The 18,157-nt window shown below is 36.9% G+C and overlaps 1 protein-coding gene across 1 annotated transcript; it reads left to right on the forward strand.

Moving 5' to 3' along the window:
- Positions 1–313: 313 nt before the first annotated feature.
- On the forward strand, positions 314–14,856 carry LOC141282858 (uncharacterized). Its single transcript, XM_073815946.1, has 4 exons — positions 314–405; positions 5,434–5,580; positions 6,958–7,206; positions 14,280–14,856. The coding sequence occupies exons 1-4, from the start codon at positions 333–335 to the stop codon at positions 14,834–14,836; spliced, it is 1,026 nt and encodes a 341-aa protein (XP_073672047.1). The 5' UTR covers positions 314–332; the 3' UTR covers positions 14,837–14,856.
- Positions 14,857–18,157: the final 3,301 nt, after the last annotated feature.

Below are 18,157 nucleotides of genomic sequence, written 5' to 3' on the forward strand. Positions count from 1 at the left end.
CTCCGTAAGATTTCTTGAATTGCTCTCGCGGTACTGTGACGTCATCTGTCATACGTTACACGTGAATTTGCAAAGTTGACACGTGACTAAATGAGACGCGTCAAGCTCTTCTACAGTCTGATTGGCTGAGCGGCGCCACACTGAACTTTTGCTTGTGAAGATGGTAAGTGTCCAACTCCTTGGAAATTATTGTAATATTTTTAGAAAACATATTACTTGAATATGAAGCAATATTTATATCTTACATTTATTTTCAGCATAAACAAAACGTATTTGACCAAGGGCAATCAGCTCACCTCCCCTTACCTGGGAATGGAAACAGTGCTTTGGGCATGCATTTTACCCGGGCTAAAACACGAAGGGGAAATGCTGATGGAGAAGGAGAGGATTCCGTACAGAAAATTGGTAAGTTATGTTGATAAATGTATAAGTATGTGTCGTGAATGTACTAAATATAAAGTCAATGCTTCTTTAGGCGCAAATGAAAAGGCGATAAGACGCGATTAGACAAATGTGTGTTGTGCGTGAATACGCGTTTGCGCGAAATCGATTAAACTTAAGCAAATAATTAACACGTGTCTTAACACTGTTGCTAGAAAAAACACAGACACTAATAAACTAGTAATAAAGCAACTAACCTTACCTAATAATGTAACGAGCTGCATTCAGCCCTTTGGCCCGTTGCTGTGATACTTCAATAAGTGGGACATTGGGAACACGTTTTGCCTCCAGTTACTTTTGCTATTGTTTTGACCACAATTATCAGTATTTATAGATGCCTAAAATGTCTTCAGCTAAGATAATTTATTGTGCAATGTAAATTTAATTGAAAAATACAGTACATTAAATCAAATATTCAGAGAAAATGCAACATTCTTAAAGATTAAAGATAAATGTGACCATGCCTGTGAAAACCCAGCTGAAGTATTTCTTTGTGATTTACTGTTTTCCACATAAAATCATCCTATATAATGTAAGGAACATTTCGTGAAAATATAAACTGGATATCTTTAATATTGACTGAGTAATGTCATGTCAGCGATTGAAATCATAGTGAAATTTATGCTTGAAATTTAACTGTGAAGCTTTTTATCTCACAATAAGATTTGAGCCTTTAGTCTGATTTTCAGAGACAGTCTCATTGACATACTGTATACTTCACAGTGACATTGTAACATTTAAAAACAACAACAATGCATCTTTTCTATACATTTACATTCTGCCTCAAATAAGACTGGGTCAACAATGCTTGACCAAAGCTTGTATTATAATTATTAGCATTATTCATAAGGTAAAGAACAAGTTTCACACACCAGCAACTACAGTAAATCAAAAATAACGACAGATCATTGAAACCGTGAACTTAAGAAAACAGCTATACTGTTACTAAATGATTCTTCAGACTGTTTTTTAATCAACGGGGCTCTGAAATAAAATGAATGACAACTATAGCAGATTACGAGTTGAGAAGCTTTAATATACACATAACTGGACTAGTTTAGCCTTAGTTGCATTTCAGTTTTATCACAATCAGCTCGATTCACGACTGCATAAAAATACTTCCTTGGTATATTGCGTTACAAAACATTGGAGTGTGCAAAAGACCTGTTCGAGTCGTGACTCACTCGGATCTTTAACCCGGATCTTTAAATTAACTCATGAGTCGCGAGTCTCTAGTGTCATTAACCCGGTTTAGTTGAGTCCTACTACAATTCAATGTAAAACCATTAACAGCGCCACCACACACACAAACCTCTTTCAACATTATTGATGAGACTTCGCTCACACTACAGATCCACTCGTAACCGGCTGATCTGCGCGAGAACTGACCAGAGATTCTCACCCAGAGCCGGAAACATTGCAAACTCGAGAGACCTGCGGATCAGTTTTTTTCCTATATTTTCTCTATATTATTATGCTATTGTTATTAGGCTTCTTTTTTAAATGGTCGACCGTACACACCATACCTAAAACCTATAAGCATGTTATTTCAGAAGTGAAAGGCTTTTGTTATGTATTTGCTTTTGAGGAGACTTCAGTCGCTCTATAGATCCACTAACCGGCTCCGGCTGATCCACGCGAATCAGCCGGTTAGTGGATCTGTAGAGCGAGTCTCATGTCCATGGTCTGCGAGTCTGCAATGTTTCCGGCTCTGAGAATCTCGAGTCGCGTGGATCAGCCGGTTACAAGTGGGTCTGTACTGAGTTTCCTTGGCAATTTAGCAATACTGACTCAAATGACTCAAGTGAATCACACAACCCGGATCACTTTAGTGAGTGACTCACAATAACCCGGATCCTTAAAAGGAATCGAGTTTGCCAGGCCTAGTGTGTAACCGGTCACATTTCTAGTTTATGTTAATTAGCTTATACGGGCTACGTTAATTAAAACAGCTTATAGACCCCTTAATCACCCACGTCACTGTGATGTCACCGCTCTAGCTGGAGGCAAAAAATAAGTAGGAACTCATAGCCGGCGCGCTAAAAGTTTGAGTTTTTGACTTTAAAATGTCATCTTGTTGTGTTTTTGGCTGCCAGATTAGAAGGAACCGCACTTTTGGTTTAAAAAATAAATTTTTACCGGATCCCGGCAGACATTTCTTCACAGAAATCAAGAAGACAATTGTGGTTGAATGCAATACGGCGTACAGACTAGACGGAGACGATCATAAATAATACTCGTGTTTGCAGTGCACACTTCATATCAGGTAAAATAATCTATGCATATGTACTGTTGTGTTGGTTTTATCTAGTACAAATCAGCAAGTTTCTGTTTTATAGGTGAAAAGTCGCCAACCGCGCTATTGTTTAGCTTAAATGTTAAACAAACATACAACGATAGATGTGTATGCCATCGTTTGAATAGTCTCTTAAAATAATCCACAATGCTAATCATAGTTAGCCCAGTGATAGGTTACATAAAACAGTAAGCCTAGACAAAATTACGCAAATCCACCTGAAAGTAATTCATATGTTGTCTAGGAAATATCTAAAACCTGGTTAAAATCGCAAGAGTTAATTTACAAAAATACCTGTCACAGTCCCGCAGAATCAGTGACTGTACATATTCGGACTGATCCGAAACTAATTCTGCATAAATGTTTAATAAATCCTTCCTAAAACATGCTAGTTTAAGCTTGTCAACATAGCCTCGGCGGCTCTTTCTGCCTCCAGCTAAGCCCCGCCCACACAAATACGTCACAATGTTTACCAACTGTAAAAGGGTCTATAAGGGCTGATTTCGCATTAGAATCATAACACAAAACAGCGAACGTTAATCCCCTTGGGTTTTTTTAAACTGGGGTGAACAGAGCGAAGGCTTTACAGTGGAAAGAAAACTGCATTGTATTGCTCCAGCTTCACATTGTGTGAACTGCATTTATAGTAAGGAAGTGCACATATGCAGACATCATAGCAAATAGCAGTAAATACACACACCTTGTTCTCTTCTGAAGTTCATGCGCACTGTGAGACCGTGGATTGAAGACGGCGCTGAAACGCAGAGTAAAGATGGGGGTTGCTAAGAGGGCTCAGCTTAAGGGGGTTGCGTGTGCGGCACAGTCCTTGGCTGGGGCCCTCAAAAGTTCATGGGCCCTTAGAATCGTCCTAACTCCCCCCCCTTACGGCGCCCCTGATCACATCTAATGTTGTCTCTTGCCATGCACCTGGGGAAGAACCTTCTGGAGTGCCTTATCCATCCCTGGCAGTACTCTGGGCTCGTGTCCTTACATCCGGCATGCATGGCTTCCAAAAGAGACATTTAGTCATGTGGGTGCTGATCAAACTCTTACCACCTCCAGGCAGAGAAAAAACTCCTCTATTGGGCACAAGGCTGAAATCAATTCTGTTTTGAATGTGTGGTTCACAGTTTTGACAGCAGGGTGTTAGCATTTGAACAAAGTGCTGGAAATCCACAATGTTGTGCAGGTTGTGGTTAAAGGCATGGGATAAGTGTGTAGAGTTTTGAAAACTATGTTCAAGCAATGAAAAACGAACTAGAGTTTGGTCCAAATGAACTGCTTTTGTGCAGACTGTAGTTAGAGTTTTGCACATGTGACTCCAGTTGTGCCCACTGTCGTTTAGCAATCGAAAAAAAAAAAAATGTATTATTACCAGAAAAACAGCAATATTACTGAAATAAACTATTTTATAAATGCACCAAACACGCTGTTATAACTGCACTAACAAGTCTAAGCTCAATAACAAGTGAAAAAAACATTATTTCTAAAAACGTTATATATGACTAAACATTATATTTAAAGGAAATGTATTCTTACAATCATTCAAAGATCCACACATTATTCCATATTAACCTGTTAACATGCACTGCAAAAAATGACATTCTTGCTTAGTATTTTTGTCTTGTTTTCAGTAGAAATATCTAAAAATTCTTAAATCAAGATGTATTTTCTTGATGAGCAAAATTACCTAAGAAAATAATACTAGTTTTTAGACAAAAAAAATATACAATTTAAGTGAATTTGTGCTTAAAACAAGCAAAAATATCTGCCAATGGGGTGAGAAAATTTTACTTGAATTAAGTGTTTAAGAAAAAAGAAATCTTATTTCACAATTTTTTTTCTCACCCCATTGGCAGATAAATCTGCTTGTTTTAAGGTCAATTTCACTTAAATTTTATATTATTTGTCTAAAAACTAGACTTCTTTACTTAAGTAATTTTGCTCATCAAGAAAAAGCATCTTAATTTAAGAATTTTTAAATATTTCTACTGAAAACTAGCCTGGTCCAACCAGACTCTCGTACATTCATTTCATTTGTACAGAGAGTCTGGCCACGCTCCATTGGAAAGCGTTACTTCCGTTAAGGAGGGTCCATTGTTGAAGTTTAAAACTATTGGATCTGCCCAGAGTCACTCAGGATCTGCCAAAGCCAATCGCTAACGTGTGGTCATGACGTATATCATGCACCGAAACCGGACGGAAACAACAAGTCAGAATAATCAGACAAACAAAACTTAGCAAACCTGGTTCTTGCTCCGGCTTTAACTTGTGTATATTCGGCAGTTTTGCAACAACGGACCGAATAGCTTTTCTCACGTCTTTCTCCGCTGCCATTACTGAACTACAACTCAAACTGACGCGCGACCTCAACGTCATCGTTCTTAGCCACCCCCATCTGTTCGCTGATTGGTCCTGCAGATTTTTGCAGGAGAAAACGAAACTCTATAGAGCAATCCCAGACGTACTGCTGAAGGGAAATGAAAATTAAGCGGAAGCACGTAGGAGGGCGGAGCCAGGCTAACTGAAAACAAGACAAAAATACTAAGTAAGAAAATCATTTTTTGCAGTGTGGGCACATTGAAAGTTACGCAACGCAAACGCACTGCATACAGAGTATGTGTGAAACAGGCGTTAGGCCCCTCTACCACATTGATCTTCATAATTTATCTTATTGTATTTGACATATTTTGCAGTTGGTAAGGTGGATAGTCTCAAGCCTGTCAAACAACATATTCTCTGGAAGCAGAAGGCAGAGATGCTCCAGTCTCGAGTGAATGAGCTGGAGGAGGAAAATGACTTTCTCAAGAAGCAGCTTGAAGAGAAGTCTGCAAAAGAACAAGGTTTGTACAGGTGGAGCAGATGGCTCTCCATAATCTGTGTAGGCTTCAAAATACTTCTGTCACAACATAACTGTACCATTCTGAGGATTAACTGGATTAGTGATCTAGTGACTTAATTATTTGCATTAGGGCTGGAACGACGCGTCGACGTAGTCGATTACGTCGATTACGTAATTACGTCGATTTGCCGGAAATGCGTCGATGCGTCGCACTGTTTACATTTTGAAATGAAGGCGGCTTCAGCTCCGACCGGGTGATACAAGTGTAATACCAAACAGACAGAACGCGCTCAAAAGTGTGGGAATAATTTAAGCAGAGACCAAATAAAACACATCCTGTGTAAAACTGAAATGGCATACCACAGCAGCGCAACACCTGTGTATGATCATCTTAAAAGAAGAAAACCTGGAGCTCTCCGACCTCAAAATGACGAGACGTCAGCGTAAGAATTTGAACTATTACAGTAAGTTTTTATACTTACTCTATAAACAACAGAATCAATACATATTGTGCTTAATACAGCTGCGTTTACATCTTCGTTTAATACGAGCTGCGAGACGCCTGACAGACGTGACATTGCATCGCTTCTGGGCAGTATGTTGAAACAGTAAATAAAAAGCAGGACATGTTTTTATATTAAGAAGTTATGAAATAATAAGTTACTGTCACATTGAGAACTGATAGGCATGTGCCCGCGTGCACTGAAAGCCAGCTGGCAGTGCGGAGTTCCCAATGAACGTCTTTTTTGCGAATATGTGCGCAGATATTACAGAAGCTTGTCTTGTAAGGTATTCCTGACATGCGTTTATTTAAAGTAACAGCGGCGTAAACGCTGTTTATAAAATATTAGAAGATCATACTAACTGAACTTGTTTTTTACCCGGAACTTAAGAAAAGTTAAATGTTAAAGTTAAATGAGAATGCAGTTAGTAATAATATTAACAGTAATAATATAACCATTACATCTTATATAAGGGTTCATGAATCATTATCACAATGAACTTATTTTTACTTCAGTCTGAACTAATGCTGAGTTAATGCATGTACTAATCATAAACTAATGTTTAAAATATTAATATATGCCTATTTTATTGTTTAAGGTGAATAATGCCTCTTTTAAAGTGGCACTGCCACTTTATTTTTCATGTTGAAAATTTTGGTTTGTGTGTTTGTTTAATTAAGAAAATGCTTAAATAAAATGTTAGCGTCAATGGCAGATGTTACATTTATTATTTGTTGGGGAATTATATGTATAAAAAAATCATTAGACTATTCGATTAATCGAAAAAATAATCGATAGATTAATCGGTTGAAAAAATAGTCGATAGTTGCAGCTCTAATTTGCATGCACTAAATGTTAAACTTATCATTTTACAGAAGGGAATATTGAGAAGATGGCCACTGAAGATGAGGAGCCACAGGCCATAAAATTGGACTCCAGCACTGACACTACCACTGACTCCAGCACTGATTCAAGCTCTGACTCCAGCTCTAGCTCTACGTCTGACTCTTCAGATGAGGACAAGAAGAAAAAGAAGCGTAAAAAGAAGAATCACAAAAATAGAAGCAAAAAAAGAAATAAGGAAAAGAAAAAGGTCAAGAGGTCAAACGGAAAAGGAGAGCGAGGTATGGTACGCTCAAGACACACTGTACTTATTAAAAATTTAGTAGGGGTGTAACGGTACACAAAAGTCACAGTTCGGTACATACTTTGATTCAGGGGTCATGATTCGGTACGGGTTCAGCACAAAAGGAAAAAGCAACGAATACTAAAAGATGGGGATCTTTTCTTTAACTTTGAAAACACAGTAGTGCAAATTAGTTTGTTCCAGTTAGTGACACCTCTCTGAGATATGACATACTGCCTCCTTTAGTGTATTAAACACAAATAGAATTAGGGGTTTTGCGAGACATAAATCTTTACTGGGCCTATTACTTCTCTCACTTTTTCTTAAAAGCTTGCTGCATGCAGAAGTGAGAAGCACAACGCTTGCTTAACCCACCTTACATACACTGCAACAAGTATTAGGAAAGGTAAACAGGTATAAGTGTTGTCACGGTACCAAAATTTCAGTAGTCGGTACTGATACCAGTACAAATTTACAGTTCTCGGTACCATTTTCGGTACCAAAGCAAAACACAAAACATGCAAATTAAACACAATTTTATTAATAAAGTTACATGTTATTATAAAATAATCATATAAAAGCATTGCCATTCTGTATAAAATGCATTTGTTGCTGAAAGGTTTTAGCAGCTGTGTGTTTGCTGGTGTCCTTCATGCTGATAAACATCATCCTCTGATGCTTTAAAAGACAAATACAAAAAACTTCAGTAAGACAACTGGTTAAACATAGATGCATATACAACATTAGATGACTGACACTAAATAGCTGTTTTTAAATAACAAAACTGAGATATTACATTTACAAAATACTAAATAGATTTAAGTACCTGCATGCATAAAACGAAATACATTGCTAGACGAACATTCATTACTTTCTAACACAAAAATTTTGTATATACATTTCATCAAAAAGAGAAAACATGTTTTCTCATTTATTTTACCCATGTAAAAGTTTTTAAAGCATTAAAAGGTTAATAAGAACACCTGAAGGAATGAGCATTAGCCCCGCTGGTACTGTACTTACTATTAAGTTTACAAACGGGGGTTTATTTCATTCAAACATTAAAATGCTACAACACTCATAATGCAAATGCAATAAAACTGAAGCTCACCTGCTTGAACTCTAATGAATCCAGCCGACGCCTTTAATGTTTTTCCTCCTTTTATCTGGACACTTCACTCATTCTCTTTAAATCTAAAGTATTTCTGTAAGCGAGGAACACGACTCTGCACATCTTTAAATGATTTTGTGGAGTTCAGTGAACCTGCGTTGCGACTCGCATCGCTCACGTCTTCTTGTTGCGTCTATGAAAAGTTTCCGACTGACAACCTGTCAAACGGCGCATTCGTTCCGGGTAGACCCGGATGGACCCGGTTCCGCGGTTGTTCCGGTACTTAAAAAAACCTAGCTGGTACCGTAGACTTTTATTTCTTTTATTTTTTAGTATCGGCTTGGCACAGAAGACCCGGTACTTTTGACAACACTAACAGGTATACATTTAAAATGCTGAGGATCTCAGCAATATAGTTACTGTCAACTGTTTATGTAATGTCCTAAACTAGAGGTAGTGAATTATATATTAATTTCATATCTGAAAGATTGATTCATATCATACAAAATCAAAGACAGTACAGTTATCATGTTTTCATACATATACAGTACCTTAACCATGTACTGTCACTAGGGATGTGCATTTATGTCATTTTTTCATTCCGATTAATCCATAGGTCTGAAGAACGAGTACTCGATTAACTGGGGGCGGAGGAATCAAAGGGGCGGGGCGAAAATGAAAATATTTTTTATTGAAAACACTCAAATAAAACTTAATTTTGAAGAAACTATGAGAGAACAATGAACACATACTACATTATTAATGAATTAAATGTTTATAAAATAAACCCCTTACAGGAATATCTGCTTGATGAAGTGAAACTAAAGGGTTAATAAACACAAACCGAAGCGCTTTCTACATGACGCACTCTGCATAATATTAAGCTTTTATACAACCATAAATGTACAAAGTGTATCTATCTGTATAAAATGCAAGAGTTCAACACTGTACATTTTGCACCTGACTGACTGTATTTCCGAAAATCACGGCATCCTTTTAAACCATAGTGCCTCAGTGATGTGAGGTGTGGCCGGCTTCACGGGATCGGCGGGTTGCTGCGGCGCCGGTGCGCGGAATTATCTGTTTATTTTTTAATCACGCATGGTAACATTACTGATGTCATACGCCGGTATGCGTAGCTCGACACGACATCAAACTCACATCTCCAGACCCAGTCTTTACTATCAGATGCGCTTGTAATGCTAACCAGCCTTCCAAATGCCACCATATCCATAATAAATAAATAAATAAACCCACATGATCATCATTTTTGTGGTCGATCATTGATGCTACGTTCGAGTACTTGAGCAATCGAGTTGCCCATCCCTAACTGTCACCTTAACTTCTGTGTAACTTCAGATCCGCGAAACAAAACCAGTAATAAATTTAAAGTATTTCTGTCCAATGATCATTAAAACTAGCCCAAAATAATCTAACTAGTCTGAAAAAAATCAGCTTGTAGAAACGGTATAAAAGTAGCCTAATTCTTTACTCCACCTGAAGGCCTCGGACTTGGCAGCGCCTGGACATGGATTTCTGCGTCAGTTTCAGTGCATCTCGGTTAATTGTTTTGTAAAGTGAATTTTGTTATTACTTGGTTGCAATGCATACAGATTCAGGGGTTTCTTGTGCCGCAATTATCAATGGAAATGAAAACACTAACGATTAAAGCAAATTGTTAAAATTTGAAATTGAGATTTATACAGAGGCACAGTAGATTTACACTGGGGTGAGTGGTTTAGCAACGTCTCTGAATAGAATTCACTTCTGCACAGGCTCTTTTTTGTATAGCTTATGAAGAACAAAGGTTATACATTTGTACAGGAATTCCTTTGATCAATATATGCAAAACAATGCATACACTAGGGCTGGGCGATATGGAGTGAAAATGATATCTCGGTATATTTTGCTATATCTCGATAGCCGATATATATCTCGATAGCTTTGCTTGGAAAAAACTCTCCCCAAAAAACTACTGCAAAACAAATATGTCAAAATCCACAAGGTCTTTTTTTATCGAAAATAAAACAACTCAACTTCAGATATTAAGTTTTTTGATAGACATTGACAATTCTTAGTATTTTTCTGAAAACCCTCAGGAGATAAGGGTATTTATCCTGGAATTTTTGGCGTTTTAGGTTATGGGTTAAATATGAGAGGGGTTAAATATGAGAGAGAACACTGTTGTTGTTATTACACAGAAAACTACAGAACACGTGCGCTTGCACACCGCATCATAGGGAGAGAGATAGCTCTCACATCAAGAAAACGTGTGTGTTTGTGTGTGTGAAGCACCACTGCTAACCTTTGTTTAGTCATGATGATAAACTAAATAAGTCGTCTTCTCTGTCAGTAACATCCGTGACTGATGACATTTACGCGAAAAAGAAAGTATACGGAGAAACGGACATTAAAGCACTGCCACCTTTTCACTGTCACCAGAGAGACGCGCGCTGTCAAAGCGCTTCACACAACGCACGCGAGAGAGAGGGGCGCGCTGAGCGCTTGCAGCAATGAATTTAAGCCGTTTTAAACAGTAAAATATACATGTAAATGGGAATCATGGAAGATCTATTCGTGGTGGCCAGTGTTGATTCCGTGACGGGCGCCGCCATGTTAAATGAGATATCACGCGATGGGAGGGGGAACAAAAGCAAGGAGGCGGGGGCGAGCACATCACACAGATAAGGCAAAGTGGCGAAATCAGATTTTAATATAAACATTATATCGATATATACAATATGTCAAAATCCATTTCGAGTTTTAAAAATTTATCGACATAGTTTGAATATCAAGATATCGCCCACCCCTAGCATACACTCTTTATTTAAAGAGCACCTATTTTGTTGCTAAAAATGTTCTTTTGTCTATTTAGTATAATACAATGTGTTCACGTGGTTTATGTTTCAAAAAAACACATTATTTTTCACCTTTTTGTTGATTGCTTTGTCTTCCTTAAATGCTCGGATTTGTTACAAAGCTCATTAATCTGAAAAGCGCTGTGTCCCTGATCCGCTTCATACAGCGCTAGCGGTGTGCTTATAATCAAAGCCAGGCGCTCTTTCTTCATACAGCGCGAGCTGCATGCTTAAAGCCAGGCACTTTTTCTTCATATAACGTGAGCTGCACGTTTTAGGTGCTTCTTCCTCTTACTGCGCGACCAGTGGACCTGCATTGCCCCAGTCCGGGCCTTTCGGCAGTGTTTTGTATTGGGCTTCTTTAAAACTGTTTTAGCAGGTTGATGTTTTTCTGCTAGCTAGAGATGGAAGGGATGGAAATATGGTATTTGGGCTGTGAATAATTATTGGGATGCTTTTGGACTCATTTTAAATGGCCATTGGGCTGGTTTTGTTATGCGGATCCGGCAACACTGAAGGGCAATGACGGAAGCATATTCACAAAAGAACGCTGGTTAATAAAGGTTTCATTTCGTCCTTTAATATAAGTGAGTTTGTATTTGTTTAATTGTTATTGGGTTTTTATACAAATATTACAGTTTTTCTCAGTTGCTTAAACACATTTCTTGAAACTATGCCTCATTTTCTAAAAACGGTAAACACAATTGCAAAACGTCTCACACAATTCTTCAAACATCATATTTTTAGGTCAAAATGAAGCTCTAAACTCAAAACCATTCACTCTTACTGAAAAACCAAACCCTCAGACATGTATGGAAGGCAATGTGATGCATTTCTATATTTCAGTAGCATAGTCCAACAGTGGTATGCACACTAAAGTTACTGTACAGATCAGTCTTACTGTAAGTACACCCATCTGTTTCCTCGTTGAAGGCTCTAAAGATGGAGGCAACGGTGAAGCGACTCAAATTAGGCTGCACTCGTTGCTCAGCCTCCCTCATAGTCATACCATGGACAAGGACATGGTCACTAGAGTGGCTCGAATTTCATCTGAGACTGCTTTTCACCTTGCCCTTCGTCTCCCTCCTCCTCTTTCACCACATCCTCCTCCTCTTCCTCCTCCTTCACCATGTCCTCTTCCTTTCCCTCCTCTTCTGCCTCCTCCTCTGCCTCCTCCTCTCCCTCCCCCTCAACCTATTTCTTCATCATGTCCTCTCCCTCCTGGTTCACCATGTCCTCTTCCTCCTCCTTCACCACGTCTTCCTTCTTTACCTCCTCTTTGGCCTCCTCCTCTTCCTTCTCCTTCACGACATCCTCCTTCTTTCCCTCCTCTTCTGCCTCCTCAACTTCCTCCTCCCCTTCCTTCACCACGTCCTCATTCTTTCCATTCTCCTTTGCCTTCTCCTATTCTTCTCTCTCATTCTCTTCCTCCTCCTTCACCACGTCCTCATTCTTTCCCTCTGCCTCCTCCTCTTCCTCCTTCTCCTCGACCTATTCCTTCATTTCTCTGTGGATCCATTGTTCCAAAGCTCAGTGAACAGATTCAGGCCCTTTTATCTATCTATTGAAGGATCTGATTGATGTGTGTTCAATTTTGACTCTTAGTGTTTCCACCTTGGTAATTGTTTGCTAATTGAGCCTAAGCTGTGCTGACTTGCGTGAACAGTATTGAATGCTAGGGCTTTCCATATGACCACATGGTGTAAGCACTGAGAAATGTAGGGATTTGTGTGTAGAGTTTTGAAGTAAAAGTTCACCAAATCTGATTCATGTGTTAAAGCAGGGAGTAGTGTTTATAGTTCAGCAAAATGATTGTGCTTCTTGAAAAATGGCATTATGGTTTTAAAATTTTAGTTCAAAAGCCTGGTTAAAGTGTTTTAGCAATCGAGAAAAACTGTAATGAACCACAAACTACACTTCTACATGTGAATATCCTAATTTAGTGCCTTTTTTAAGTATATTAAGTGAAAATTCTAATAAAGTAAATATTTAGGTTTTTATCTGATTAGACAATTAATTGGGAAGAAACAATCGCCAAATTAATCAATTATAAAAATAATCATCAGTCCTTAGTGTTAACTAGTCACAAATGAACATTTTTGAACCTCTCCAAAAAGCTTATTTATAGGGGACATTTAACAAGACTTTTTTAAGATGTCAAATAAATCCCAGAGTACGTATGTGAAGTCTAAGCTCAAAGTATATAGATAACTTATTTTAGCATGTTAAAATTGTGGTTGGATAGTGCAGATTAAGGGGCGGTATTATCCCATTCTGACATCACAAGGAGAGCTAAATTTTAATGATTAATTTTTTCACATGCTTGCAGAAAATTGTTTACCAAAACTAAGTTACTGGGTTGATCTTTTTCAGATTTTCTAGGTTGATAGAAGCACTGGGGACCCAATTATAGGACTTAACCATGGAAAAAGATTTTTATGATAGGTCCCCTGCAGATAGTATACATTGGTTTTATTTGTTTTTCTAAAGGTGATGATGACAGATTAGTACAGGATGCGAGTAACAGTAAGATGGAATCGTTTTCCCGGTGCAATATTAGCATTTAACGTGATGTCTATTTTTAGTTTAATTATAAAATATGTTTTTAGGACAAAATCAATCTTCAATTTAAAACATACTTGTAAATCATTTAAATGTGCTTTTGTGGTTTGACAAAAACCATGACAAAGTGTTATGTAATAGTGACATTACTTAAATGCTTTTAATGTAAAATTTACTTTACATTGTCAACCCATGTATATTTTGGCCATTATCAATGAACTTTCACTGAGCGTGAGCAGCTTAATGCTTCTCCATTGCACGGCCAGGGTAGCAGGGATTGGGGTATTCTGGAACGTAATGAGAGTATTGCCAAAGGTATAGAGGGTGGTGTATTGCGTTCTTTCAGCTTGATTTGGAGTGTCGTTACACCCCTATTAAGTACTGTTTATTTGCAATGGGTGGTTAGGGTGTACATTGCTCACAAATGCTTTATTTATTGAAGTCATGGTAATTTTTCATAAAAAAAATTCTGTAATACTAATTCATTACACAAAAAACTAAATTATTGGGATTATATTTACAATATTGTTTTCTTTACAGTTGCCACAATCAGTGATGTGGTAAGAAGATATCAACGTGTCCTTAAACTTGTGCAGAAAGGTTTCAGGATGACCAAAGCTTTCAAGAAAGCTGGGGTTTCAAGAAATGCTGTAAAAGACACAGCAGCAATTGCAGAGATTTACATAGTAGACAAAAGTGTACTGGATCAGTTCAAGGGAAAATACACACTTTTGAAACTAGCACAACATTGTCAGAAAAAAATTGTTGGTGAATTGGCAGAAAAGATAAATGAAATGAAAAACAACAATCAGCTCATCCCTTTTACTGTTAAAAAAAACGGAAAAAAAAAAATAGTGCAACATAATGTGAACCAGATAGTTGTTAAATCAAGTTGTTTTTCATTTGTTCATTTTTTTTGTGATCTTGAGCAAAGTTGGTGTACAGTTGGTCAAGTTAAAAAAACATTCTGTGCTGCGAGTGCATGTTTTTTTTTTTTTTTTTTTTTGAGGAAGTGTTTATTAATAAAAGAGTCGTATTTCTCTGATGTGATGCCTATAGTGTTTGTTCTTCATAGTCTGGTATCGACTATCGACTAGTCATCCAGGGTTAAGTACTGGGTGTGCAAACTTTTCCCATTTTGAATGGTAATATGCTGCATATGATTAGTATTACTGTGTTCTGTTGATACGTTATAGACAGTTTACTGTTCACAACTGTTTTTCACTTTAATTAGATAGTCCTAAAATGCATCTACAAACACAAAGTTGAGAATGTCAACTAAAAGTCAACTGATCATAAACCATTTGTTAGTAAACCAGCAGTAGATAAGCAACTAATCTATAGTTGATAATCTGCAGATTCTCAACAAATAATAAAACTAAAGATTTTGAATGGTAATGTGCTGCATACGATTAGTATAACTGTGTTCTGTTGATACGTTATAGACAGTTTACTGTTCTCAACTGTTTTTCACTTTAATTAGATAGTCCTAAAATGCATCTACAAACACATAGTTGAGAATGTCAACTAAAAGTCAACTGATCATAAACCATTTGTTAGTAAACCAGCAGTAGATAAGCAACTAATCTATAGTTGATAATCTGCAGATTCTCAACAAATAATAAAACTAAAGATTTTGAATGGTAATGTGCTGCATACGATTAGTATAACTGTGTTCTGTTGATACGTTATAGACAGTTTACTGTTCTCAACTGTTTTTCACTTTAATTAGATAGTCCTAAAATGCATCTACAAACACATAGTTGAGAATGTCAACTAAAAGTCAACTGATCATAAACCATTTGTTAGTAAACCAGCAGTAGATAAGCAACTAATCTATAGTTGATAATCTGCAGATTCTCAACAAATAATAAAACTAAAGATTTTGAATGGTAATGTGCTGCATACGATTAGTATAACTGTGTTCTGTTGATACGTTATAGACAGTTTACTGTTCTCAACTTTTTTTCACTTTAATTAGATAGTCCTAAAATGCATCTACAAACACATAGTTGAGAATGTCAACTAAAAGTCAACTGATCATAAACCATTTGTTAGTAAACTCAACTGTATGATAATCTGCAGATTCTCAACAGATAATAAACTAAAGATTCAGTTAAAAACTACAGATAGTCGATTAAACCTTTGTTTAAATGACCCTTGTAAGGATGACAATATTATGCTATTGATCATAGGTTGACATGACTCAGTTGACTTTCAGCTTACAAGATGTTGACAATCTACAGACGTTTAGTTGAATATTAGTTAATAGTCTGTTGCAAAAATATACCAACAATCAACAGGCAGTTTCTGTAACATCTGTAGATAAACACTTGAAATGCACTTTATTCTCATTAGGCAATTAGTTAAGTGTTTGTTACTGGTCTGTTGAGCCACTGTTGTTGAATGTCAACTAATGCATTGTTGACATGCTACAGAATAGTAGTAGATAAGTAGTAGAGTGTCAACAGATGGACTATCAAAATAAAGTGTTACCCAAAAAATAGAAAAGAACGATGAGAAAACAAAATATAAAATGACACGATAAAGAAAGTCATGTCACAGACACGAACAGCCTTTGATAGAAATTCGTGCTGGGAAGGACGAAAAATACATTTGTCTCAGAGACACGAAAAACAGCGGAAATTCGTGTCATCAAACACGAATAAATTAATCAAAATTTTCGTTACTATAACACGACTTGCCGTGAGACTGGGTTGGCATGAGAACGGTAGGTCCCACAAACACACTTAAGTGTTCATTTGTAACAGAGATGTATTTGTTGCTTGGGTAAAAAATTATTTATTCAACTTAAATATTTTTAAATGATAAAGCCAAAGCCAAAAAGTGTTACTTTGTGTCCCAATCTCCCCTAATCCACATGACTCTAATGCATTAATAAAGGTCTTCTGTGGGTTATTGATACGATTTTGAAAGGAAAATATCTATATTTCAAACTTTATAAACTATAATAACTAGCTTACGGTACCAACGCCATCTTGGACTCATGCAATTCCAGAGAGAATTTTAATGTAGTTAGCGTTGGTTGTCAAAGGTACGTTGCGGAGTCCAAGATGACATTGTTACAAGAAGCTAGTTATTATAGTTTATAAAGTTTTAAATCTGGATATTTTTCTTACAAAATCACATTGATTACCCACAGAAGACCGTTATTAGCCCATTTGAGCCATGTTTAAATATTTTGTTCTACAGGTGAAGGGTTTTGCGGAAGGAGGCATGGGTTTCCATTTTCCCTGTGATCTATTGAAGTCAATTTCCCAGCTTCCCTAAAATCCCCATTGCCACTGAAACTAACTTGGCTTTGTCTTGTCACATCATTCCTAACTTTTTTTTACAGTCCCTGGCATTTCTTTGTTCTTAAACTACTTGTTGATGCTACTGTCATCTGAGACCACCACATCTCTCACCACTACACTATTGTACTGTTGTTTATGTTTGGTAGAATGGAAACTACTTATTCTTCTGTCTGGATGTAGTCCCTCAGGATGTCAGCAGTGCTGTTGTTCCACTTTCCGTGGTTTTCTATCATTTTTGAGCTCAAACCCAACACAGATCTGTACAACCCCAGTGGCTCGGCTGTGCAGATCAGTGCCCTTTATTTTTTTGTTACCTTGTTACCTTGGGTTTTGTCATAGTTTTGTACATACAATGTTGTTTATTTCTTTGAGGATTATAATTTTCACATCTTGATATCCTCATCTATATCACATTTTTTACAGTATGTTACCTTTTCAAAAGCAAAATATTTGCTCTTAATAACTTTTCACAATTGTACATTATTACAAAGCATCTTCCATGGAAAAGGAAAACTTTTTTATTTATGGTACAATTATAAACAAAAAGCAGTAGTAACAATTTACAAATCCTAAACTAAGATAATCTCAGGAACCTCCCAGTATGCAAGGCAGCAGAATATCAATAGAGATAACCAACGGATATTCATTAGAGTTAGAATTACAGTACTACAGTTTAAAATTCCTTTACTTATGCTTTGTAAATTCTAGAAGTATCAGTTTAAACTAAATAAATGTAAACCAATATATCACACCTAACAGGAAAAATTGGTACTGACCCATGACATACTTAGTAAGTGATAAAATATAATAATTTTCTTTTGACAGTGTGGCCAACACTGTATAGATCAGCAAGTTGATACTTTCTCATACATTGTGACAATGCTGTGGGGGAGTTGAACGTATACGTTGAATAATAGGCTACATAAGACATTACTGTATATGATGTGTCTGAAAACGCTCAGTAATTCATGCACTGTTAATTACGTATTGAATGTCACAGTTCATTAAATAGACATGTTGCATTCAAAACCATCAAAACTGCTCAAAATCTGATTTAACTGACTGGACTATTTCCAAAAAGCAGATTTATATAGACCCCTT

The sequence above is a fragment of the Paramisgurnus dabryanus genome, chromosome 10 (assembly GCF_030506205.2).
Source record: "Paramisgurnus dabryanus chromosome 10, PD_genome_1.1, whole genome shotgun sequence".
NCBI classification, from domain to species: Eukaryota; Metazoa; Chordata; class Actinopteri; order Cypriniformes; family Cobitidae; genus Paramisgurnus; species Paramisgurnus dabryanus.

Coding starts and splice junctions, on each gene's coding strand:
- LOC141282858 (XM_073815946.1), top strand. CDS start 333: ATGCATTTTACCCGGGCTAAAACACGAAGGGGAAATGCTGATGGAGAA. Junction 406..5,433: donor GGATTCCGTACAGAAAATTG/GTAAGTTATGTT, acceptor CATATTTTGCAG/TTGGTAAGGTGGATAGTCTC. Junction 5,581..6,957: donor GAAGTCTGCAAAAGAACAAG/GTTTGTACAGGT, acceptor ATCATTTTACAG/AAGGGAATATTGAGAAGATG.